The sequence below is a fragment of the Odontesthes bonariensis genome, chromosome 5 (assembly GCF_027942865.1).
Source record: "Odontesthes bonariensis isolate fOdoBon6 chromosome 5, fOdoBon6.hap1, whole genome shotgun sequence".
Lineage (NCBI taxonomy): Eukaryota > Metazoa > Chordata > Actinopteri > Atheriniformes > Atherinopsidae > Odontesthes > Odontesthes bonariensis.
In genome coordinates, this window is record NC_134510.1 from 9,022,078 (window position 1) to 9,048,817 (window position 26,740).

At 38.9% G+C, this 26,740-nt stretch overlaps 2 protein-coding genes across 3 annotated transcripts in view; one reads left to right on the plus strand and one right to left on the minus strand.

The window, feature by feature from the left end:
• On the plus strand, positions 1–24,903 carry nipal2 (NIPA like domain containing 2). Of its 2 annotated transcripts, none has more exons than XM_075464791.1 (12): positions 1–139; positions 259–521; positions 8,055–8,123; positions 9,052–9,220; positions 16,517–16,576; positions 17,365–17,486; positions 19,486–19,582; positions 19,854–19,989; positions 20,251–20,339; positions 23,758–23,821; positions 23,921–24,018; positions 24,207–24,903. In XM_075464791.1, the coding sequence occupies exons 2-12, from the start codon at positions 444–446 to the stop codon at positions 24,311–24,313; spliced, it is 1,089 nt and encodes a 362-aa protein (XP_075320906.1). In that variant the 5' UTR covers positions 1–139; positions 259–443; the 3' UTR covers positions 24,314–24,903. The 2 variants fall into 2 exon arrangements, with proteins under 2 accessions (XP_075320906.1, XP_075320907.1); XM_075464792.1 differs by having other exon boundaries at positions 1–128.
• The window catches only part of pop1 (POP1 homolog, ribonuclease P/MRP subunit), a 13,006-nt gene continuing 9,707 nt past the window's right edge, over positions 23,442–26,740 (minus strand). Inside the window, exon 16 of the mRNA XM_075464790.1 lies at positions 23,442–26,618. Coding sequence (XP_075320905.1) covers positions 25,934–26,618 — 685 coding nt within the window. The 3' untranslated portion in view covers positions 23,442–25,933. The remainder of the gene's footprint in view (positions 26,619–26,740) is intronic.

Genomic DNA, 26,740 nt, shown 5'->3' on the forward strand with positions numbered 1-26,740 from the left:
TTTTTCCAGACTGTTTGACGGAGTCAACAGTCGGCTTTCGCCCAGGCTACTGTGCAAGTGCTGTTAAAACAATTAGCCAAACCAGCTGTTCTGTGCTGCCGAGGTTGACTGAAGAGCGTTCTCTTAAGGTAGACCACAAGTAGGTCACATCCAATGGTTTCCTCCTTCAAAACAAAAACATATATATAATTTATAAATCTAAAATACGTATTCCAGTTGTCTTCACCGTTTTGGTAAGAGAACGTTCTCATTCCCCAGGCGTACTTGAAGCCATCACCAGCCCTTGATCCTGTTGGACAGCAAAGAGGAACTTTCCCCTCTGAGGCGAAACGGGACGTTGGGATGCCTTGGATGGGATGAGGCGATAAAAAAGCGGACAAAGATGTTAAAGAGTGTGGGAGCTGTAATACAGGATTAGTTCCTTGTTTCATGAGAAGGACAACATGGCAAATTCAAGTTCTGCTCATGCTTTAAACACCGCTCAGGCTCACCGAGGAGAGATCCTGGAAAATCCGTTCCAGGTGAGTTTGTTTAACTTTCAGTGAGTCATGAGAGTCGACGTGTCTATGCAGAGTGAAGAATAATGTTGTAACAAATTAATAAAAAAAATAATAAAGATGATTTATTATATCATAGTCTATCCCTTTTAAGTTGAAGTCTCTTTAGATAAAGCAAGTAATTTGGTCATACAATGAATTTTCTGAGCCTTTCCCTGAGAGTTTGGCTATTTTACATGAAAGTTTCTGTAAGATCAGATGATGTGCACCACTCCTCATAGGCTTTCAGGGCAAATTTTGGCATTTCTATTTAATAAGAAAATGAAACACAATCTCAGAACTAGAATGCTTTCAATAAATAGCAGAATGAAAAATGTCATGTTGCAAAAAAACCCACAATATTGTTTCCCAGTTCGTAGTTATTTGCTTTGTGGAGAAACCAGTGTGTGATATAAATCACATGGACTGTGTTAGAGTTGTTTGGCTTCCCTGCAGCTGTAAGATTAAAGCTTCGATTTCTTTTCAGGAACTTCCCTCTGGAGAAGGAAGTTACACTTTAGTAAACAAGAGGAGATGAAGTTATCTTTAAAAAAAATCTTTCAGGCTCTGCCTCTGAAACTCATTTTGTAATGAACACTTGTGTGGACGAGGAAGTCGGACAGTGCAGAGATCTATTGCTGTTGGCACCTGCCTTGGCTATTTTCTAAAGTGGTCATGAATAAACATTGTGTGGAAAGACTTTTTCCTTCTTTTGAAAATTGCCAAATTGGCTCGACGAATCCATCCGATAAGTCAAAGATTCAGAGTGTGTGTATGGTAATGTGGGTTTGTAAATCTCTTGCTGTGTGTTTGAAAGTCCTCCTAGTACTTTGCAGAGACACATTCTCCTCGTCAAAACATTCCCCTGTGAGTGTTTCTCGTCTATTGCCACATTTTCTCTGTTTGACATTACCAATGAGGGCTAGGGAGAGAAACAGAAAGAGTAGCAGAGGAGGAATAAGAGGCGTGAGTAATGAGTAATGGCCCATGGGTGGGTTGTAAGAGAATAGACCTACTGTACACGTCCTGAGCAGCTGGCTAATGGTCCCAGCTACCCACCATTCTAGAGAGCATCTCAACGACTAGGGGACAATATGCGTCTGTCTCACTCTTTAACAAACTTACAGAGTTATGAAGCGTAGTACTGTAAGTGTTGATGTCACAGAATAAAAAAACCTTTGAAGAGTTTGACCTTTCAGTTACCCTTTACAAACTTTTTGGTGACTTATGGACGCAGTTTAACATGCATTTGAACGAAAGGTAAATCGTGTTTCTAGCATTTTTGTGTGGCATAAAAGGTGAAGATTGTGAGCGGAAGGACACTGGTTAGCAGAAAAGACCCCTCCCACACACACACACACACACTGCAAGATGTCAAATTTTAACAGACATAATATGCATTTTTGTCATCCAGAGAGTTTAATGATTTGATTGCCTTAGCTCTTTGTAGTTTTAATACATGTAAGGTACTAAGAATAACCAAGTATGTTGTTTATCCTTCTGGCTATAGTTTTTTCTTGTTATCAGTTCAGTGTCTTATTCATGAATAATGAATTAGTTCATAAACATAACGTTAAAAGCTGTCATAGTCCCAGTGAAACAATCCACTGTCAGCCCACAGAGAATTTTTAGTCAGTATATTCTCATTACGGCAACTAACTTCGCTGCCAGGAGTTAAGATTTATATTAATCACTTAATAAAAAATAAAACTAAATTAATTTCTCTCTTTGTCTCTGATTTGACACCTCTCTGGCCCATGCCTCCTCTGTCTTCACCATCACTGTGCAGAAAGTGAAGAGATCAGCCCATCCCAGAGAGGGACAGATTCCTATTGTTAGTTTGCACAATGGGCCACGCTGTCTGTATGTCTGTCTGTCACATCTGATTGTTGGTCAGTGTCCTAGAGAGGACAGAATCAGTGCTATTCGCCCCCAAATCAGCCTTCAAGCTTATTCGGCTTTACATTTAGACTTTTACTTTTTAGCTACTAAACATAGTTTCTTAATGAGATTAAGTTCTTGTGTTCCAGTCTGATGCACTGATTCCACTGTAATTAATTCATGCTGGTAAAAAAAGTGCTTGCCAGGAGAGGCGAGAGGTGAGACATGTCTTGTGAGAAAAACCTTATCTTTTTTTAATTATGTAACTTGAAGAGCAAACTGGTTGCAGTCCAGTTTGTTATAAATAGAACTAATTTCACCCGTGGGACTGTAAATTTAAATTAACTACATAGAACAAAGTTTGATATTGGTCCATGATTGTCCTGTGATGATGAATGTGTTCACACAGCTGCGGTTTTTTTTTATTTTAAAACTTCCTTGACTGCTGCAGTGGATCTTCTCTTACAGTTTGTGTCATTTTGACTTTTAAGTGCTTCATAAAAGAACATTTGGATATGTCGTTCATGTGCGTTCATCTGTAGTCGTAGCAGTGCTCAGATGTTGAACACATCTACGAACAGAATATTTCTTTCACTCTACAGAAAAAACCTACTGTTGACTGCTAATTGTTACACTTTTACTTATTCATCTGTAAAAAATGATTCCAATCAAAGCTAATACACACTCCTTGGTGGTTCACACTATGGTTGTGCATCAGATTACTTGAAGCTGAATATGGTTAACAGTGACAGATGTAACTAATGACTAATGCTTTTGGTAGGTTTAATGGTGCAGCATTAAAATGAAATACCTAATGTAGCAATGTCTCAAAATGTTTCTTGAATATAGTACTTCAATTAATTGAATTGCTTACTTTCTACCATTATGGACACAAATGGTCTAATCTTTAAATAATTCCCTGTAATGAAACAAACACACCCCCAAGGAGCTTTGTGGTGTGCAGCCTCTTTCTTTCTGTGTGTAATGTGCGTAATGTTTGCTAAGTAATCCAGCAAGCAAAAGACACTCCCGGCCTTGGCTGCTTTGTTTGTTCTTCCTGTGACAGGAAAAGTCTCTCCCTTCGTCTGTCTCCTCTGCTTCCATTCTCTTTCATACTCTCTCATGTGAATTTGTCTCCCTCGGTGGGTAGAACATAAAATCTCTGCTGTCTGAGGAAGGTGCTTGATTCCCACTGTGACCCCCTGGACAGTAAAAGCACACCCTGTCTCCATTTGCCAACACAGACAACAAACAAACAAAGAAAAGAATAATTCACTGTAATTAGTTTGAATTCACTTGCTGGAAAACTTAATCTGTTGTGGTGAAGCCAATAAAAGGTGAGATGAATCCCTGCTCACACTTCAAATTGCTATCTTCTGTGTTAAGTCTGTGGAATGAACTATCGTCAGGCAGTACATTCACCACCTTAACACACTGCTTCTTACACACTCACACAGTCAAACACCTCGTTGTGCCCTCTAGCCCCTCTTGGTATTAACCAGAAGCCTCCTTGTGGGCTCAGTAACAGCAGAGCAGAGGGTCACTTACAATCTTTCCTGTAAAGCTTGGTGAGGTTATTGATCTTGATTTAGTCAACAGAGCACATCTGGCTTGATGGATGATGCCAGACGTTGGATCATAAATAACCTGAGTCAAAGCCATCCCACCCCAGTCCGTCTGTCTGTCTGTCTGCTTCAACATTTGGGTCTATAACTGCACTCACAAACACGTACGCTTTACTTTGATTTAATGTCAGTCCCCCAGAAATCTCATCAGCAATCTACTCATCTGCTCCCACCACCCTTTCCTCCCAAATCTTGTTTACTTCTCACACTGCAGTCATCACACACATATACAAACACACACACACTGAAAGCTAAATTCTGTTGGCTCTGGTGTTGTATCATCTTTTCAAAGGTATGTTTCAGGTCAGTGGGCATATTGACTTGGTGCCAACCTGAAAGACGGTAAAAAGAGGGTAGAGGCATAGGAAAACGGCCGGACTGTATGTGGAGGTTTTGAATTTAAAATGAGCCATAAACCCACCAGGCCTCAATTTTTTATAAGGCTGGTGAGGACATATGAAGCCATTTCATACCATTAATAATGTTGTAAGTTGGATGTTGTGTGAAGAGCAGATAAGTCAAAATTGATTGGATATGGGCTGTGGGCTTTTAAGGGAAAGCATCCGTTAAGTCTCTCTTTATTTCTTTCGTTGTACTATGAGCTAAGTAATGATTAATTTTTATCTGTATTTTTTCTCTTTTACTACTGCTCTTTTACTAATGCTCATTCTTAAATCTGTACTTCTCTGTTAAAACCCAAACATAAAGATTTTGCCCATGAACACTATGTCCTGTCGTTCCGCTGATTTAATAACAAGTTAGGCTGTCTACTAACTTGTTATGCACTTGAACCACTCACTGTATTTTCTCCCATTGACAAATAGAGCACAGGATTATACCAATTTTACTTGGCCAATACACAGGCATTGTTTTGTTATTTAACGGCCTAAAGACTAACATGAATGCTCTTCCCCCTCAGTGTTATGGAGGGATTTTATATTTTAATAAGGGCTATCTAATAATGTGTTTTGAAAGAATGATAAGCAATCTCTGACTGCTGTAGAGATTAAAATATTTAATTTATGTTTCATTCAAGCTGTGTCCTCTGACAACTTAACTGTTGTCAGCAATGTCATATTGCCAGAAGCCCCCTGCCTGCCTTATCTGGTAAAATGGACCACTGAACCTGAGCATTCACTTTCTCTCCTGTTTTTCAGTTTTTAATCTAATGCTGCTGCACCTAGTCTGTTAAAACTCACCGCACCGTTCTCTTTCTCCTTCTCTGTATTCCCTCTCCTGCTTCATCTCTTATCCCTTTATCTCAACCACATCACTGTAGTCCTATTTCCCGTCCAACCTCCACCTGTCTCATATTGCTCAAGGGATACAGTTATGTTTGGCTCCTGTGACTACTTCTCCTATGATTGGGTTCTCATCTCTATGTTTTAATCCTTCACATGCCACCCCCAGCTGTGCGTTTTGAATCCTTTATAAAGTTTGTCTGTCCACAGCCATCGGTATGTTTATGACCTGAAATTAAACTTTGTCTTGGTGGTAATTTTCTTGGAATATGGGTAAAGCAAAAGCCTGTTCTCCACAAAAAAAGAAAAACCCACCTCAAATGGGCATAATTTGTTGAGAAATTTTGGTCCTTTTTGGTACTCTGACCATGACCCTGAGTTGGATTAAGCAGGTATAGAAAATGGATGGATGGATGGATGCTGTTTCTAGAGTGTCACTCCAGAAATTACACTCAGTTGCTTCATTGTTCCAGAAATACAGACTTTCTGAGTTACTAGTCCTCAGAAGGCATCAGAGGACAGAGGAACATATGGAGCCTCGAAAGAGGAATCCAGTGGCTACCCTCTTCATAGACAGTGCTGACAGCTGCAGTAATAAACTCTATATTACCACTCCTGGCAGTTTGTGTCACATTAAATCATATGTACAACTTATATTATTTAGCACATTGCTACAACTTTTGTGTGCACAAAATACAGTATAATGTGTTGTTATCAGATTGTATTGCTAGCCTTATCAGCAAGCTCAACAATAATCAAATCCTGCTGGTTTTCTAACTTCATTCCCAGCTCTGATTTACAACCTCCAAGACTAATGAAATGCAGAATAAGGTCCAAATGAACAAATCACAACAGCTACTGGATATGAATTGCCGTCAAATTTTGTTGCAGACATACAGTATATTGTTAAAAGTGTCAACTGTCAGTAGTATGACAAAGTGGAAGCGATTGGGAACGACAGCAACTCAGCCTTCATAACTTATTAAGTGCTACGTAAAATGACAGATGTCAGATTAGCTCAAGAACAGTTCATAGAGAGCTTCATGGAATAGGTTTCCATGGCCGAGCAGCTGCATCCAAGCCATACATAACTAAGTGCAATGAAAAGTGTCTGATCTAGTGGTGTAAAGCACCCGCCACTGGATTCTAGAGCAGTGGAGACGCATTCTCTGGAATAACAAATCACGATTCTCCATCTGGCAATCTGATGGACGAGTCTGGGTTTGGCGGTTGCCAGGAGAACGGTACTTGTCTGACTGCATTGGACCAAGTGTAAAGTTTGGTGGAGGGCGATTATAGTGTGGGGTTGTTTTTCAGGAGCTGGGCTTGGTCCCTTAATTCCAGTAAAAAGGAACTCTGAATGCTTCAGCATACCAATAGATTTTGGACAATTTCATGCTCCCAACTTCATGGAGATAGTTTGGGGATGGCCCCTTCCTGTTCCAACATTGTTCCAGTGCACAAAGCAAGGTCTATAAAGACATGGATGAGCGAGTTTGCTGGGGTAGAACTTGACTGGTCTGCAGAGAGTCCTGACCTCAACCCGATAGAACACTTTTGGTTGGGAAGTCGCAAAGTAAGATTTTCATTACCCAATAATAACCACTGTGTCTGTTACTGTGTACAGTATATGACAAATAAACATCTTGAATCTTGAATCTTTGGGGTGAATTAGAGCGGAGACTGTGAGCCAGGCCTTCTCGTCCAACATCAATGTCTGACCTCACAAATGCACTTCTGGAAAGATGGTAAAAAATGATCATAAATACACTCCTAAACCTTGTGGAAAGCTTGCCCAGAGGAGTTGAAGCTGTTATAGCTACAAAGGGTGAGCCGACGTCATATTAAACTCTTTGGATTAATAATGGGATGTCACTTAAGTTCATATGCGTGTAAAGGCAGATGAGCAAATACTTTTGGCAATTTGATGTGTAGATGAACCCCTTCTGACTTTGGAAACCCCTTGATTTCTGTTAGAAAGTCCCCTAAGAGGACTTTAATTTTTAATTAGTTTTCAGTTTAAGCATACTAACGTAAACACTGAACTTTTTTAACTACTTTACCTCAATCTGTTAAAATGTGTTTATGTGAATTGTAATGTATTGTATAAGGCTGAAAAGATGTACATACAGGGACCCCCAGCTGCTGAATGGTTGAGTTTCATAACTAATTAAGTGCTATTATGTATGCATTATTTTAATTCCTTTCATCAGTTGACAGTACCTGGTAGGTACAATGTTAAATTACAGTTGTCTCAAAGATCAGTGTTTGTCAAAAGTTCACATTTCTGATTATTCCAATATGCCTTGAAAGAAACAATGACATCTTTAAAGTGAGGATAAACAAGATCTAGATGAAAAATGATGACCTCTGCCACAGTCAGTGTGAAAGTGTTTTTACTCAAAACATTGATAATGAATCACGTGTGTGCAAAGGTGTGTACTGACCTGCCTCTAAGGTGTCAAATATTGTGGGAGAATGATCAGAGTGAAGGAGTGTTTATTTTTTATTAGATGTGAGTATGTGGGAATTAAGATTGTGATATATTATTAAACCTCAGAAGCTTCTTTTCCACAGGAGAATACATGCACATACACACTCATGTCTTTGAACAAATCACCAATGAAAAATCCTTCTCTATCTGTCTGTAGTTGTCACGGAAATGACAGATGTGACAGCGGGAGACCAGAGTTGTATTATGGGGTGTTTGGAGTTGTTTGACAAGCAGAGCGTTACCTAATCTTCTGCCTGTTTGTTGTTTGTTTGCACAGACTTATCTCCTGGGAATCATCATTTCCATATGTGGGAATGTCCTCATCAGCATTTCACTCAACATACAGGTAATAATCCAGCCGTACAACAGACGCTCAGAACACTGCAGGCATGTAATGTCTTTGAAATGAAAATTCATTTTTCTACACTGTTGCTAGACTGCCTTTTTCCCGATAGTTTGCTTTCTCAGAAACAAAATCTCTGAACCTACCCTTTTCAGCAGGCTCTGTGCAGCAGAATGACTGTGTGAAATGGCTGTAAGGCCTGTTTAATTTTCAATTAACCCAACTTGATTTAAATTTGAAATTGTGACTTGCAATACATTTTACCAATTAAGTTTTGTGCAAAGTCTGGGCCTGGTGAAGCATTTACATTCTTTTCTAAGCTACATGCTGTGAAATTAGTATTTTGAGAGTCATTATAATTTATTAACTAAAACAAAGGTTTTGAGGACTTTTCCAAAAAGAAACAAACAAAAAAGAAAAACACAGGCAAAACAATATATAATGACCATTGCTTTTCTTTAACTGTGTGGATGTGATAATACTAGTATATTGTCCTGTATGCTCAGTTGCACTTTGTTTAGCAAAACACTGTTTGTGACAGCTTCAACTAGATGTGAAAAACTCTGAATAAGGCTACTGATGATTAATTATTAGGCACTTTAAGCTACCAGAGATAGAATTGTTCATGAATATGAAGTATAGTTTCTATTGGTATCAGGATTGTACAACTTCCACTTCATTGAATTGCTTAATTGGTGTCAGACTTGGTCTCAGATTAAACGCTAATCAGGAGAGAATGTTGCGGTATGTTTAGCTTCTTGTGACAGCCATTGTTGTCCTTTATTATCTCTTATATTACATCTTTTTCTCAGGCTTTTTAGGTCGTGTTTGCCTTTGTGAGTCTGTATGTTGTCATCTAAGTGCTGTTTTAGTTTATGCAACTCTCCACTTAATCTGGCTGATGGTCTCCTGTTACCCCTCTTCCCAACAGAAATATGCCCATGTCCGTCAAGCTCAGCGTGGCTCCAAGCCTTATTACACCTCTGCACTGTGGTGGTCCGGCGTGGTTCTCATGGGTGTCGGGGAATTGGGGAACTTTGCTGCCTACGGCTTTGCCCCAGCATCACTCATAGCCCCACTGGGCTGTGTGTCTGTTATAGGTGAGTGTGATCTTTTTTCCCTCATACATAATCCATGTCCATTGGGGGATGAATAGAAAAATACTCTATTCATCCCCCAATGGGGGAAATTCAAATTAGTCAAGTAGCTCAAAAAAAAAAATATATATATATATATTTACAATGATTGCATATTAACAAGAACAACAACAACAACAATAATAATAATAATAATAATAATAATAATAATACAAATACTACTACTACTACTACTAATAATAATAATAAATGATGAAATAAATCAATTTGAGAAGTACATGTCAGCAGTCACTGTTAAAAAGCCTTATGGCTGTGGGAACAAAGGACCTTCTGAACCTCTCAGTCCTGCAGCGCAGAGAGATGAGCCTCTCACTGCAGCTGCTCCTCTGTCCTGTCAGGATGCTGTGGAGAGGATGTTTATTATTCTCCATCACAGAATACAATTTCCTCCTCATCCATTTCTCCACCACAGCACTGAGAGGGTCCAGCCTTCTGCCTACAACAGAACCAGCCTTTTTCACCAGTTTGTCCAGGCGCCTACAGTTTCTGTCTGTAGTGCAACTCCCCCAGCAGACAGCAGCAGAGAACAGTGCACTCTCAACGATAGTGTGATAAAACATGCACATCATATCACTGCAGACATTGAAGGACCTGAGCCGTCTCAGGAAAAAGAGACGGCTCTGGCCCCTCCTGTACACTGCGTCTACGTTGGCAGACCACTCCAGTTTATTATCCAGCATTAGATTATTATAAAAAATGTATTTATCAGGAGCTTTATTGTTAAACAAAGACAATGCTTTCAGTCATTCCAGAATGTTACTGGACATCAAGCCTGAATGTTAAACAAAACAAAAACTAGTTTGATTCTCTCAGAAAACTGTAGTGAGTGCACAGTTATTGGGTAACTTTAGGGAGCGCTTTTCCTTGCTTGTTTAATTATTATTGACTTTTAGAGTAAATGTAACAATCAAAACTAAATTTCTCAGTGCGAGTTAGCTGAGGGTGTGTTGCTGGTTAAGCGGTGGAGATCTTGTACCTATATTTGAAGAAAATACCTTCCAGAAACTGGCAATATGTTTAAGTTCATTTAAAGTCTGTATGCAGCCAACAAAGGTCCGGCAAGTTCATCCTGAACGTTGACCTTTACTTGTACCCACTCTCCACCCCACTGGTTCCTGACTTGAGGCTCATTCATTCATCTTTAACTCATCTTTCCAAATAATTTGTTTGCAGGTAGTTGGCTGAATCTTCAGCTTGGCAATCATATCAAGAGTTTTATTTTGGTTTGTGTGTGGGTGTGCATTTTAGCCTACTGTACCTCTTCCATGTCACTGAGTACTTCACAAGTAGTTTTCACCATTTATTTTGTTTTTTTCTTCTTTTTTTTATTTGATTGCTCAGATCAGAATGGTCATATATCAACAATTTAAGAGTGTTGCAGCTGTCAGGCATTTTGCAATTTTTGGCTTGTCAGTATCAGTTAAACCTTTTTTTTAACCCAAATATATCAGATTATACATCAGATTTGCTGTATTTCACTCATTGTACTATGACCTAAGATATTGTAGTGTATAAGGGATGGTCGCCTTCAAACGGCCTATGTGTAGAGGGTAAAGGAAGAACTCTGCTGACACAGATGTGGTCAAACACAGAAGTATTTTATTGCCAACCTAGTCTGTGTCAGAATTACAGAATGATGGAACAAATCTGGAGAGATCCTCGGAGCCTGAAAGTCTGTGTCATCTCTCCTCCACTGAGGGTGCTTCTCCCCTTATGTAGGGTAAACCTTGCCCTCTTTGGTGACCCTGGGTGAACTCGGTAGACAGGCTAAAAGATATATGTGTATGATTATATCCCAGGTGTGGCTGTCCTGGACATTCTTAACTGAGGGAATTAGGCATGGGGTGTTAAGGGGTGTTTCTCCAGATGTTTATGTTTACCATTATTCATCTCCTGTCTGAACACACTGAACCTGATGCACTTCTGAACCTCTGCTAAGTGTCAGACACTACAGTATACCAATAAAAAGACTTTTAAGAAATAGATTTGTTGATGTGCTTTGGAACGTGTGTCGCATGACCCAATTTTGGACAAACTTTTGCTGCTGGACAGATGCCCTCATGTTTGACTCTAGAATACTTAAGTACATAGAGTTCATGGTCAGTCAATGGCATGAACCAACTGCCATCTTGACTGCTTGTTTCTTGTACTATCTGCTGTATTTGACCATGCACCTTTGTTTCTCTTGTTTTTTCTATTGTCTGTATTCAGTTTTTGACATCTCCTGCAACACTGTTTGCAGAAGTAATATTTTTTCCCTTAATCAAGCAATTGTGGCCTAATTTAGTCTTTCCTGCTTTAATATCTAGCCACCTCCTCACAAGAGAGTTTCACTCATTTTGCATCATATATAGCTTATTGTCTTCTTTTTGAGTATCCAGCTTGTGAGATTAATCTCCAACCCTGGAGCTGATAGAGGGAGCGTAGAGACCCATTTTATCCTGGGTCTGTAAAAAAGTCTGTTGCAGACATTGGAACCTACAGAACCAAGGCAGAGCTCAATCCAGAAGGAGAACATGTCGGGGGAACCACTTCAACACGGCATGCGTTTGAGCCATTCTTGTCCCACCACTACCTCACAGTGGGAAAATGTCTCCTCAAGGTGTTATCACCCCCGCATTCAAAGAATTTAAGAAGTTTAATTTGATCTTTTAAAGTTAAATGTGTTCCAACTTATTCTTTAAGTTGGAACACTTAAAGAATAAGTTGGAACGATTACCTTAATGATATGACATTCTTTTACATTCTCTTAACATTCATTCATGTATTTCAGTATTTTCATTTTCATCACACACCACATATCTGAAATAGTTTATCCTCACACAAACAGTCACAGCATGGCATTAATGTATTATGTAGTCCCTGTTTTTAGTAGTCATTTCAGTAAGACATGGCAATTTATTGATCAAAATACGTTTATTAATCAAATGGCCCCTTCTGGATTAATTGATTGATATTATTAATTTGTTAATTTACCATTACCACCTCACATATTAACTTAGGCCTGTAGAGTCTGAGATATACCATTTATTTTTATTCATTTTGCAGTTTCTCTGTGAATTGCACAGTCTGACCTTGGTGTGAACTTGCTGTGTCTTAGTGGGACAGTTTATTGTTTACTGTGAATAGTATTTGTCACTGTAGAATGATGGACTCCAGATTGTTTGGGATTGGCTCTATAACCTTTCCATAGATTAACGGGCAGCAACAGTTGCCTCTATAAGACCAGCAAAGTGCCAAGAGTTCTGCTTTTATAGAGTTGCTCACACTTGCTGATGACCAGGTAAGTGGATTTTATTAGCGGCACCTGGCTGCTACTTACCATCTTAATTCAGTGCATTTTATTTCTCCACACACTGCTTTTGCATTTTTGCATTGGTTTTTATTAAATAGATAATTACACAGTATAATTTGCCTCTTTGTCCAAGGTTTTATTCATCTACAGTAAATGTAAGACCTGAAAAGGACTTTTTTCATTTTTATAAATATTATTATTATGTCCTCGTATGTAAAAGCTTAGGATCAAAAGAGGGTGTACTTTCTTTTTTACCTGACTATAACTTAACCTCGTTGAAATTTTAAGTATACAGAGACATGCCTTTAAAAAACCTCCAACTGTTGCTTTGAGAATGAATGTGACACATTTAGCCACTGAGTCAGTGAATGTTGCAGTATTTTTCAATTCTAATCTCACATCCAGTTCTGGACCCTAAATTTTAATCAACTTTTCAAAATATATACGGTGTCAGGAAGCCTAATTACTTCTGACATCATAAGTTCAATAGTTCTCTCCAGAAATTAGGGTTTTTATGACGTAGCCTACAGTTTTTACCAAAGATGTCATGAGTAAAGTCAGATTCATTAGCCAGTCAAAACACGGCCTGCCCACTTGCTACAGCTGCCAGCTGCTCTGTGTAAACACTCTAAATACAGGTTAAACATCGAACAGGTTCACTTCTCACCTCCTGCCACCCATCACTCACTGCGCTGGAGGTGGTGGTGAGTCAACAATATTAATGGCAGCTATTACCCCAGCACTTCAAACGATTTTTCTTCAGCCCCGTCTTGCAAGTGGATGGATAAAGGACTAAACAAAACCACAAATCTTGCTAAGAAGGCTGCACCTCTTGTTCATTACTTGAAAAATGCCTTTGCAACTATAACAAGGTTTCAGCAATATGGACTTTTCAGAGCAGCAACCTCTTAATGCATAATCAGTGTGTATAAATCAGACCTTACCGCAGGCTATAACAATTTCTGCTCTCAATTTCGATTTAATATTCATCCTTATAAAAAGCGTTGATTGTTATACACTTGTTGAGTGTACAACAATATTACACAGCTCAAGTTTGTCTTAAAGAGCATCTTGACCAATTTATTCAGCAGAGATAAAGAGGGGAAAGGAAGAGTAAGGAAAGGAAGATGTCTGCAGTTATGACATTCTCTGTCCTCACAGCTACCAACTGAGGCTGAGGGGTGTGTCAGTGTGCCATCACTAATCGTGACTCCAACTCTCATCTCACGCTGACTCACACAAAAGGAAATAAACAAACACACACACACATTCCTACAAGATTTATGCATAACTGTAGTGATGTATTAAAAAAAAAATCTCCCAAGTCTGACAGATTTTGTCCATCTGAGATGCTCCTTTGGCTTACACACACACAAACACGCACACTAGCCTCCTGCTGTGCTGTTTTGCTTCTTTTCCAAGAGCTGTGTGACGGCCCAGAAGGGGGGCACAGACTGTAGGATGCCTTCAGTGAGTAAACGAGAGGAAACTGAGTGGCTGGTTGGGTAGAGGAGGGAATAAAAAAGGCGTCTAGAAGCAGAAAGGGGAGTTGTTGTGGTGGGAGCAATAAAATGAAGAGGAAAGGATGCGACAAGAGAAGACAAATGAATGGAATGACAACAGACAGAGGTATATGAATAGTGGAAAGCAGATGTTCGGAAGGAAAAGGAAACGATCAGGAGAGCTGATGATGCTGCTGTCATCCGCCTGTCCATGCATGTCACACTAGCACTCAGACACTCCATGGAGAGTAATTACTGCTGTCCTGTCCACAGAGCTCCCTGTATTTGGAATGACAGCATCTTCCCAGTGTTGCTGTATGGAGCAGAGCATCAGCTCTTTCTTTTAGATACCATGTCATCACATTCAAAGGGGGAGGAATGCTGGCACGATGGAAATGGACAGAAACCTACAGGACGAGGATCACTCGCAGATTGTAGACCTGCGACACTGAATCGTTAAGATGAGTTGTTAACACAGAGTAAAGCGGTCAGATTTGACAAGTTTAGATTTTTTTTAGTTTTGATTAAGAAATGTTAAAAATGATGAATACTTGACACAAAGGTTTTATTTCTGAAATGTTTGATGTGTCATTTGAGCTGAGTATTGAATATAAAATTTATTCCAAACGCCTGTACACACATTTTGCCTATTGCTCAATAGTTTCTGTAAGTCTGCCTTAATATTTCCACGAGACAAAAGAGCCCACATGCATAACCTGCAAAAAGCTTTTACAATTGAAATTCTCTAGGACACGACGGGCAACAAGCCGCTTTTATCTGTTCGTGTCACATCTCTGTGGTAAAAGAATGCCAGACACGGTGTATTTTCCCACTGGGAGGTTCTTGTTTCACATCAGAGAGACCATGTATCGAAGCAGTACTGATCTGATGCACACTCACATGCAACTCAACTCACACGCACACGCACACACACACACACACACTCAGAAGCAGTGACACAACTGCATCCCCCAGAGGTTCCTGTTGCCACATTTCTCATTTTATCAAGCTGTGTGAATCTCACTTTGCTACGTGTTGCTATGGTTACTTGTTAGATCCAGCTGGTCCCAGAGGCAAAAGAGCAGTCCTAAATGTGTATGTGAACGTGCTCGCAGTATGAAATATTTAACAAGTTACTCTTTCATCAGATTATAAAGGAGAGTCTTTATTAACCTCCAATTTGCCTGAAGTGTCTCATCATCCTTTCAGAAGACAAATATTAAACTGATCTGCATAAAGTAGAATGAACACACATTGCAAGAGAGGAAATCATCATCTTTAAGAAAGTTTTTTTGAATTTGATAAAGCTGCTTGCCGCTTGAATTTATTGTCTAAAATCTTCCTTCTGATAATAACATTTCCAACAAATGTACAATTCTCCCTGTGTTTGATATCACTGCTTAGAACAACTGTCTTTGCATATACAGTAATTCCACAGTATGTGTGCAACACCGTCTTTGGTAGCTAATCTCCTTGTGAGTGTTGCAGGGCTTGTGTACAAGCTCAAACAACCTGTGTTTTTGTTTTCCAGTATTTTCCAGCAATTTTTCCATTCATTTAGTCTCCATCAATGTGCCATCTCCTGCTCTCCCCTCTTACTGGCTGGAATTAATGCAACACCTATCAGCAAGCACAACCGCCACAACTGAAATTTTTTTTTAAATATAGCCATATTCCAACAAATGATGTAAGATTAGCTTTCAATGTGGTTGTTAAGTGTTGAGAAACTCCTACAGCAATGTTATATAAGCTGACCTCCTCCCTAGTTGCCATTATATTTCTTTTTGCCTCCCTGTCCACTGCCTTATTTGTCTTGTTTGTTTTTCTGTCTCGGGCAATTTGTCTGCCTGTGTGGCCATCCATCTGTGTATCTGCCTGTTTGTTAGCATGTCTGCATGTCTGCATGCATATCTACCCGTCTCGCTACTCTTCTCTGTGACAGCTAAATGCAGAGAGTATCTTTCCTCCTCCGTTCGGCTCATATCCCGGAAAAACATTTTGAAGATTAATCTGAGGCTTAGTTCTTGTGAAACTGATTGCTTTTCACCATCTCAAATTTTGACAATGATACTGATGAACGTCTTCATGAAAAATGTGGCAGGGAATAGCATCTTTGCACATTTTGATGCCTGCATTATGAGAATCTAATGAGTTCCATTTATCTAAGGACGGTGACAGATTTGATCATACTGATCAATATAGATATTTCAAGCATTCTGAGTGTTTTGTGTACATGCAGTTCAGGTGCACAGTATTAACATATATCTACATACAGTTTGTGTGTAAAGATAACATATAAGACAAATTATGGAGGCAAAGATTCATGTGAGGTTATTGTTTTTTACATGCTTTTTTTAGAGCTATATTGTGTGGAAATATCGTGATGTTGTAGGATGACTGTTCATGGAGACTAAACTAACTCTTTATATTTTAACTTCTCAGCCAGCGCTGTCATATCTGTGGTTTTCTTGAAGGAAACAGTGCGCGCCTCTGACATAGTTGGTAAGTAAACACTGAGTCAGAGGACTCAAACACAATCCAGTGAGATTGTTAATTTCATGTCTTTAAAACTGACCTCACAGGAAGGGGGAAAAAAAACTGGCAAGAGTCACACTGAATTCCATTTTAACATGGTATCTACTGTGTAAATGGAGATAAATTTTGATAGCTTTATTTTTTCTGGCATTTCGAAACAAAAAGGTATGCCAAGCTCAGACCTAATTATGATGTTGTTGCATGAAAAGCTATTGTTTTCCATGACAGTTTGTTGACTCTGGTGCTGCTGTAAGCGGTATGATTGTCATGGCCACAATGACCATCCCAACCGCTGGTTTGGAAAATCATATCAGCACCACACAGCTTTGGGTATTGTTGGTTCTCCAAATAAAATAGCTAGAATTTCTACCATTGTTGACTGCCATTATTGGTCAAATATTGGAAACATTTAATTGTTGAAAAAAAGAGCCACATTTATAACTGAGGAAATCATTGCAAGCTAAATTTGTTTTTCAGCAATATATTTTTTTTTTCCATAGTACCTCCTTCTTATTTCACAATTTGTAAACACACGAGGCACAATTCATTTTTAACTGAAAGAGGCCAGTGAGGTAAACGTCAATGTTATATATAATTTTACACTTACCCAGAAATCGAGAGAAGTGTCTTTTAAAAAAGGCAATTCATGGATTACTAGCGAAGCCACAGAATTGGTATGCAAAGTTCCTCTATCAAACCAGCAAAAGAAAAATGTTTTACCACAATTTCACCTTTCTGCTCTCTTTCTTCCATAGGTGGCACATTGGCAATTACAGGAACATACGTCCTGGTGACCTTTGCCCCCCACAATTCCACCCACATCACAGCTCATCTGGTCCAGTACTATGCTGTCAGCTGGCACTTCCTGCTTTACCTTGTGTGTAATCCTTTAAACTCTCCTGCCAGAGTTTAATAATCCATGATACTGTCCAGGCATTTTAAGCACTGATGGAAGATGAGAATGCTCTTAAAATTATAGCCATTAATGGGTTTAAATTTTTAATTTGACTCCATACAATGTGCTGTCAACAGAGAAAAACTTAGTAAGTAATTCCCCATTTTATCTTTGAATGCAGAACTTTATGTTGTTCCTGTCACTGATGATTGCAGTTTACTAGCTGTTTTTGGACTTGTTGTCCAGCTACAGGATGAAATTATAATTGGTCAGATTCCTCCTTCTTAATTATGTCTTTGTCAAAGTGTTTAAGCGCAGCTGATGGTTAATCTGAAGAGCAACCTAACTTATTCTCACACCTATGGAAGATCTTCTATTTAGAATAGAATAGAAAAAGACTTTATTCATTATCCATACTTTATTCGTCATCTTCTATTCATTCACCACGGGGGGAATTTAAAAAAAGATGTGCTTGTTCTTTGAGCTTTTTTTGTTTTGTACTTTGTTTTTGTTTTTTTGTAAAACAAACAAAAAAAGAAATACTGCCATCACCTTATTTTCTGTGCTTTAACACTCATGCACATACTCTCCTAGTCCAATATCACTTCAGGCAGCGATGGCATAAACATAGTCGTTGCCACAGTGACAGATATGAAGCACAGAGCTGAGCTTAAAAACAGTTTCTCTCAAAACCTACTCATCACAAAAATATTCATTTTGGCTCCAAATGTTTTCTTGGTTACAAACGTACCTCAGATGGTGTTTTATGGAGTCTTACTGCATTAGGAGGTCATATCCTGCTGCTTTTCCAATGATGCAGGCTCTCCGATACACTCTGTTTCCTACCTTTCCAATTAAAACTCAGCTTGTACAAATACAGTGTGTTGTGTAATATTAGTGTGAGGAGAAACAACCAGCACTGTTTTTTTGTTCAAGAGTCTTAAACCTAGGATCTCTTAAAGATAGATTAATTGGTAGAAGTCTGAACACTGCAGAGGATTTATACCGTGTTGTTTCTCTGACACATCTTCATTTATGAAATAACATAGAAACAACCCACCCATGGGAAAAAAAACATGTTCTATGTTGAGATGTTCTTCCAAATCTTGATTATTCCAATTTCTATTTTATGTAAAAAGTTATCTGAAAATAACAGCAGTGTCATCACTGTGTTTTTCAAGGCAAAACACTCCTGAATCTGGCCCTAAATTATCAACCAGTCCTAACACTTGTAGAGACAAAAGCAGCAACTGCGTGAAAAACTAAAGAGAAATGGTCATGCAGAAAAATACAACTGGACAGCTGCAAAGACAGAAGTTTTTAAATGGGGATTGTCTTGTTTCCTCTGGCATCAGAGATTGATGAAACGTAAAGGGATCTGCCGGCAAAGGAACAACCTCTAACGAGTATGGGATTATCTTTAGCTGGTGATTAATCAGAGGAATTGAAATATCAATTGCTGATTCCTCATTATTTCCAGAGGTCACGGCATCATGCAATCTGGAAAGACAGTTTGGTGTCTTTCACAGTGTGTGTAGGGTGGGCAGGTATATCTGCCATTAATGTGCAAGGTACTTGTCAGTCCATTTCCACACAGAATATTATACATTTTGAAATTAGCCTTTTATTTAGCTTACGACACCAAGATGATATGGAGAGACATTTAAAGGTCAACCTGCCCTTTTATCCTTAATACTGCTGTTGTGCTTCTTTCTTAGTCTTCATCCTGAATGCTATTTAACTCAAGGACAGCCCCAGGCACTTCTCATTAAAGACAAGAAATTCATTTAATTTTTCTGCCACAGTCATTTGTTTCAATTAAAATGTAGTATTCACTGGCTGCATTTTGCACTGTTATGTTATACAGAGAAGACAGCGAGTACAAGTGAAGCTCAAATTTTTTATATAAAAATGTCAATAAGATTTTGAAGAGATGGAACCCACATTACTTGTATAACCCTCTTCTGCTTTCTCTCAACAGTTTATAGAGGTCATCCTCTTCTGTATACTTCTCTATCTGTACAAGATGAAGAAAGTGAAGCACATAGTCATTGTGATGCTGCTGGTGGCTCTGCTCGGTATGAAAAACTAGAAGTTGTCTAAATGAGGGCAGAGGTTGTGAATTAAGCCATTTTCTGTCATCAGAGGTTGTCTTGTTGCCAGGTTACAAAAATGGACCTCTGCTCCGCTATAATTTCTGTAAAAGGATGGGTAGAGAACAATGGGGGGGGGGGGTACTGTAACTCTAATGAACTGACACCACAATGTAATAAGAACAGATGTGGTATTTCTTAATTTCAGCAAGCCTTACAAATACTAAAATTATCGGGTGTCTCTTTGTGGTTGCAGCCTCTCTTACAGTCATCTCAGTCAAAGCGGTGTCAGGTATGATCACTGAGTCGATAAAAGGCCAGCTGCAGCTCATCTACCCCATCTTCTATGTCATGCTTGTCGTCATGGTGGCGTCCTGCGCATTCCAGATCAAGTTAGTCAAGCTTTCTTCTCTCAACCCCTGTATGTATATTTTTTTGGTCCTTTCTTTGAGCTTCTAGTATCTACGTCCAAATCTCATGTTCACCACAGACTAAATGTTACTCTGGCTATTTAGTTCCTGAATGTTTAGAACTTTATGAGAATATTCCTCAGCAACGCCTTCAGTGTAATAGTGGAGGAATAGGCTACTAAATGGTGCATCTGTCACAAAGTCGCTTTTTAATGTGTCTCTTAAATCTCATACCTTCTACAGATTTCTCAATCAGGCAATGAAAATGTTTGACGCCACAGAGGTGGTTCCGATCAACTTTGTGTTCTTTACTGCAAGTGCCATTGTTGCAGGTAGGCCAGATGCAAAGCTCTCAGTCTCTCAGAGTTAATCCTCACTTACTAAACTTTTCTTCACTGACTTTTTCAGCTGAAAGAATAAGTCAGGTGACATACTGTATTTTTCTAATGTCAGCGAACCCCGTGAAAACCAAAGCAATGATCCATTCCCTACTTTTCAATGCATCATTTAGTAAAACCATTATGTTAAGTGACATGATTTTGATGCCTGTTTATTTCGAGTCAGCCCCACGAAGCCTGTATTGTTCTTATGGCACAAACAAACATCAGCAAACCAAATCGGCTGCTTAAAGTCCCCAACTTATTTATAACTCTCTCATGTTGAATTGTATTTGCCTAAATTACAATGGCCAATTATTTTTTCAACAAGACTTAGTCTAAAGACATGCTTTTGTAGGCTTCTCTAGATGGGATGTAGTGCCACTTGGATCAAAATGGTAACATCAGCATCTACTAATACATTATATTCAAAAATAATAATTAAAAAATGTTGATCTGAAGAAGGTCTAATGCTCACAGTCTTTATTTAGCCTGCTGTTTAATAACCACTACAATTAAATACTAGCATGCACAGATGAGGTTAAAGAGAATGTAATTTTTTCTTTTGCAAGTATTTGGTTACAAGTACTTTTTTCAAAGACATTCACTTGAATAAATGGTGCAGACTAATTGCTGGGTCTTTTAGTCAGGTCTCATTATCATGCAAACATTTTTTTACACTTATCTGTAAATGGGCCCACAATAACAATAACATTTTCAATACTTGCATTTGAAATAAGCATTATCATGATAAGGTATTAAGGTATTCTTGTGTTGTCAATTTGATACATACAACTTCTGACAACAACTATTGAATCGGCACTCTAGTTGTCAACGTCTTTTTTAAAGAGAATAATTTAAAAAAATCATAGAAATAACACAAAATGATTTCATTTATCAGAACATTCTGGCTTTGTAAAACAACAACAAAATCAAATACAATTGCTGGAATTTTTTGGGCCTTTTTTTTCTCTTTTCCTTTTTTAAATTGATCGTTAGGAAACAATTGTGAAATCACCTTGCCTTTCTAAAACAAATGCCAGCTCAAGTCTGAATATGTAAATGAGACTTCAGATAACACAGAGTTGTTACACCTGGCTGACTGGCAGGAAACACAATCAAAGAGAGCTGTCAGTGGAAACAATGGAACGGAATTATAAAACTCTTTAAAGGAGCTAACTCAACTCGGAGTGTGTTCTTCCCAGTCAGGCTCAAATTTGGCGCACGAACAAAGAAAATAGGAGAGGTATAAAATAGAGGCATAAGGGTAGACCAAAGAAGATGTCAAAGCATCAAAAAAGGAAAATGCACAAGAAAATAAATAAAACAAACGGCTGGACAGAAACAGGAGTCTGTGTTTTTGTGACTAAACTGCAAAAAAATTTCAGAAACTAATGGGATCCAGAAAAGCCAAATCTAAACCATCACCTACACCTAAAGAGAAGAAAACAAGGTTACAGTGGGCTAAAGAGAATCAGTCATGGACTGTGGATGATTGGATGAAAGTGATATTTGGGTCTGTATTGGGCAAGAAGATGATGCTGGAACCTTTATTTGGTGCAGGTCCAATGCAACATAGAAACATGAGCTCCTGAAGAAAACGTGCAAATTTCCACAGTCACTGATGGTATGTGGTGTCAGGTAAAGGACCAGGGGAGATGGCATGTCATTACCTCTACATTATATACAAAGTTGCACATTTAAATTTTGGACACGTTTCTCATTGCATCAATCAAAGGGGGGTTTGGTGATGCTGAGGTCATTGTTCAGGATAATAATGCATCTTGCCACAGAGCAAAGAGCTTTCAATTTTTTCTTCAGGAAAGACACATTAACTAAATGACATTGCAGGAAAACTGATTTTTTTAATTATCCATGACAAGGCTCCATCCTGTAAAGCTGATCTGTCAACTGCGATCCAAGAGAGCCAGAGCCTGATTGATAAAGAATATTGGTCTTCATTAGTGAAGTATACGTCTCAAATGATTAAAGCCATCATAAAAGTCAGAGGAGTTCATAAAAAAACAAAACAGTGTTGATATTTTTGTTTTATCATGGTTTCACTTAATGACAGAAAAAAATATATATCAATTGAATTTTTTTGAGTTGTGTTTCATAAAGCCAGAACATTCAGCTGATAAATAGTTGTGCTTCCTGCCAGTCCTATCTTTTTCTCAAGAAAATTAAAAAAAAAAGTCTAAATGAACATCCTCCAAGAGTAGAGATGCCATAATTTTTGCAGGGGATTGCAACTCTCTCCCTTTCACCCAAAGGAACTAATGGGTTGACGTTCAAACAGAAAGTCAGAAAGTTCTATAAGACTGACATTTGTTGTTTGTCAGAATAGACAACCTTTCAACCAATTTTCATCGCAGCACAATCTGTTTTCAGTAAGAATATAGCGATGTACTGCAAAACGCTCTGAAAAATCGGAAATCAATCCAAGCAGTCGAGCATACACAGTCCAACTCTGTACACACACATTGGTAGTGACGTTTGTGATTCACTCCTGCTTGTGTTATACACTCAGCAGTCGTTGGTCCTGAAGGCAAAATACAACCTTGCACATTTGAACGATCACACTTGTTTGCTGCTCTTCTTCTGGTACTGTGACAATGCGTTTTCAGTGCCACTTCAGTGGAGTGTAATGGTGGAATATGTTAAAGAAGTGCAAAAAAAAAAACAAAAGCAGGTAGCAGTTTAAGGTGTCAGTCTAAATTAACAAAAGAGCAACAGCCTCTTTCCAACATTTTTGCTCTGACTTCCCATAATCACCGAGTTACACATCACAAAAGCCAGAGCCACCACATATGTGGTGTTTTGAGGTACTCTCACCTTTTTAAACAAACAAAAAAAAAAAAAAGCTGGTATTACTATTCCTCTCTCCACCCACACAAATAACCTACAATTGACCGCAGTGCACAACAAATTGGTTTTACATCATATCAGCAGTGTCAGAACATCTGTGGGTGAACTTTTCCTTTATGATTAGTTTATTTTCACAATGAAGAAAATCACTGTTTTGATTTTAACCTGCTGATGGAGACAGCAATTTGTGCACAGTGAAAGGTAAAAGAAAAGACGAGCAAAGATATCATCTGTTCTGTGCCAGCAGTTATACCTAACCAGACGAAAATGCTTTGTACTGAACATTCTTCAATATTGTGATTTTGAGCAACATTTTTCCTCCTGTTGCAAAAAATTAAAAAAAAATTGTGTATCCTTCAGGTAATAATAAAAAGCATTCCTCTCAATATCCCGGCAAATGTATGCCAAGGATTTTTGCATAAGCAAAGCAGAGCACTAGAGATAATCTCTGTTGTTACTCTGCTGAAGTAAAATCAATTTTCATGTGCTATTTCTTATTTTGCAGGGATAGTATTTTACCAAGAATTTGAAGGCTTGGCTTTACTGAACATTTTTATGTTCTTATTCGGGTAAGTTTTCAAAAACATACAGCCACAATCACTGCAGTCTGCTCAAAATGTTTAATTTACTGGAAGGTGGTTTTAATCTTTCCTGAAACTCTCTTCCAGTTGTTTTCTGTCTTTTTTTGGAGTTTTCCTGATAACCCGGAATAGGCCGAAAATCAAGCAACAAGAGCGCAATTTCATTGCAATGGATAGAATTCCTGGTACGTTGGTGTGTTTTTTGTTTTGTTTTGTTTTCAAAACGCCTCTTGACTAAACAATATGTCCCCAAACGACCCCGGGAAGTGACAGAATGAGTTTAGCAGGTGTGACCCTGGATTCATCTGACTGCAAATGTCTGCAGCCCTCGCAGCAGGGACCAGCTAATGAGCTGTTTTGTCCATGTTCACAGGGAGAAGGCACACAGACAAAGTGCAGCCTGAGGCAAAGACTCAAACATACGGATCGCTCGCAGCCAAACTCATGTGCAACAGAGCTGACCAAACAGACGATTCATAGGACCAGCTCCATCTGTTGGGACTGCTATATTTTGTGAAATTGTGTGTGTGTGCACTTGTGCCTTTTTCTGGGTTAAAAAAAAAAAACTATCCATTTATAGAAAAGGTAAGAAGAAAAAGAAAAGAAAAAAAGTAGAACAACTGAAACCAATGCCAGCTGACTGCCGGTGTTTGTGCTCTCATTGGTCTCAGATTCACTGTCCAATGTGATGAGAAGTTCTGCTTATTCTCAAAAGGAAATCTGTTTGTGCGTCACTGTCAATAATAATAATGAGATTCAACTTCTCAGGAACATCAGGTGCTTCACTAGCAGCTACTTTTATTTTCATTGTAGTAGTAAGACAGAAAGGTGATGGATGTCTTTCACTTTAACAGAATTATGTGTAATCAGTTGAACAAAATGGTCTGTGTGCCCAGAGGTCAGTAAACTGCTGCAGGAACCTGAAGAGAGAATTTCACATCACGCAGCAAAAAAAGTGCAGCACTGCCCTCTAATGGTGAGGGAGGGATTCAAACGTCCATGCAGTTCAATACCTGTTTGTGTTGATCTGTTGTAAATTTACTTCATTTAAAATTAAAGTCTAAAGTGGATGTTTTGTTTTTTGTGACACTGATAATTTTTTTTTTTTTAACTAAATACATACAATTGAATTACTGAGATCCATCTTCAAAAATATAATGTGACATGACTTGTGCAGTGTGCAGCCTGGCCACCCATCTTCACCTAAAACTACATACTTGACTGAAATTCTACCAAACTGTAGTGTTGCCAAGCAACAAAACTCTTGTCTGCCACCTACACATTATGGGATATGTGGGAAACCACTGCTCGCACTAGTGTAACTATCAGAAGAATGGAAGTTGAAGTACATGTTGTTTGCTGCATTTCCTTCTAAGAACCGTGGGTGTGCTTAGACTGCTTAGAGTGTTGAAACATTACTGAAGCTGTTCACCAGCAATAACGGTTTTCCACAAACAGTACATGATTTTTCTCATTATTAGCTCATTTGAGAAAAAAAGAAAAAATATTTCAATGCAGTGGCACTCTAACACAAAGACTGTACATTAGTTTACATTTCTGAAAGTAATTCCAACCAACTAACTTGACTTTTTAAAGAACAGAGTGCCCTGAACATAAACACTCAGCATTTTAAGTCTAAACATCAAGGGATATAAAATAAGTCAAATGAAGTCCTATTAGATACCCAGTAATAAAAGTGTAAAATAACTAAACCAAAGTTTCCTTTACAGCATTTATCTGATCCCTTTAGGAGCATCCATTTAAAAAAAAAAAAAAAAAAAAAGAAAAAAGGCACAAGTATGAAAATAAAAAGTATCTCTGTCCAAGTGAAACAATGAGCATCCTCCAGATGCATAATAAACAAACAAAAATTGTATTTTCAATAATGTCACCAGGTAGCTTTTAGTCGTGCTCTGCCTCTGCGCATATTTGAAGCCATGGCACAAGGTTTTTCTTGGATCGCTTTGAGAAATGGAAGCAAATGAATGGCCTACAACTTCAAGCATTCGCAGGACATAATTCTTGGCACCAACCTTCTCCATTAAGTTAACGCTGAATGCCTGGTTTGAGACCAGTTCTGCATAGGTTAAGATGTTTCAGTCACACTTCTATGTTTATCTTGGCAAAGCGGTAGTGCAGGGAGGTGGGGTTGCGCAGCAGCAGTTTTCCTCTATGTTCCACTGGCTGGTTGAGGAGGGTATTAAGGAGCCCTGCAACACTGACAAACCCAAGAGCCTCCCCACAACCTACAGACAGGGAGAAGTCACCCTGAGTGACCCAACCCAGAGTCACCCGTGAGCAGTGAGAAATGACACTTGGCAGAGGATCTGGCCACAGCCCCAAGATGATTTCTGAAGAAGACTGCGGGGATAATTTGGATTCTTTGGATGGAACTGGTTCTTTGTTAGAGGGAAGGTCGGATCCTTCGCCTTCAGGAGCATCAGAAGATGAAGGGGGAGCCTTCTTGGAGCCCTTCTTCTGACGTTTAATTCTGCTTTTAATGTAGTCTCTATGTGGGGGCTCCTGAGGGCCGCTACTTTCCTGTTTTTTGCCCAGCAGCTTCAAATCCTCTGCTGACGGCACACACAGCAAGGCATGTAGCTCAGGTTTACCCTTCGACAGCAGCGACGCACGCACCCACACCAGGCTCATTCCATGTGCTGCGAGAAAAGATGTCACAGCTGAACGGCTGAGAGGCGGCACCTCCCCAACACGCCATGGCCTCTGACCTTTTGATGTCGTGGGTCTGCACCAACCAGAGAGAAGCCTCAGAGACTTTCTATTCCTGGAAAACATAAAATAGCCAGTAACCATTTGGAACAGGTGGTTAATACTGAAAGAAAGATTCTTCACTGGACCCATTAGGTGCCCTGAGAGACATAAAAATTTGCTTAAATAACCTATTTG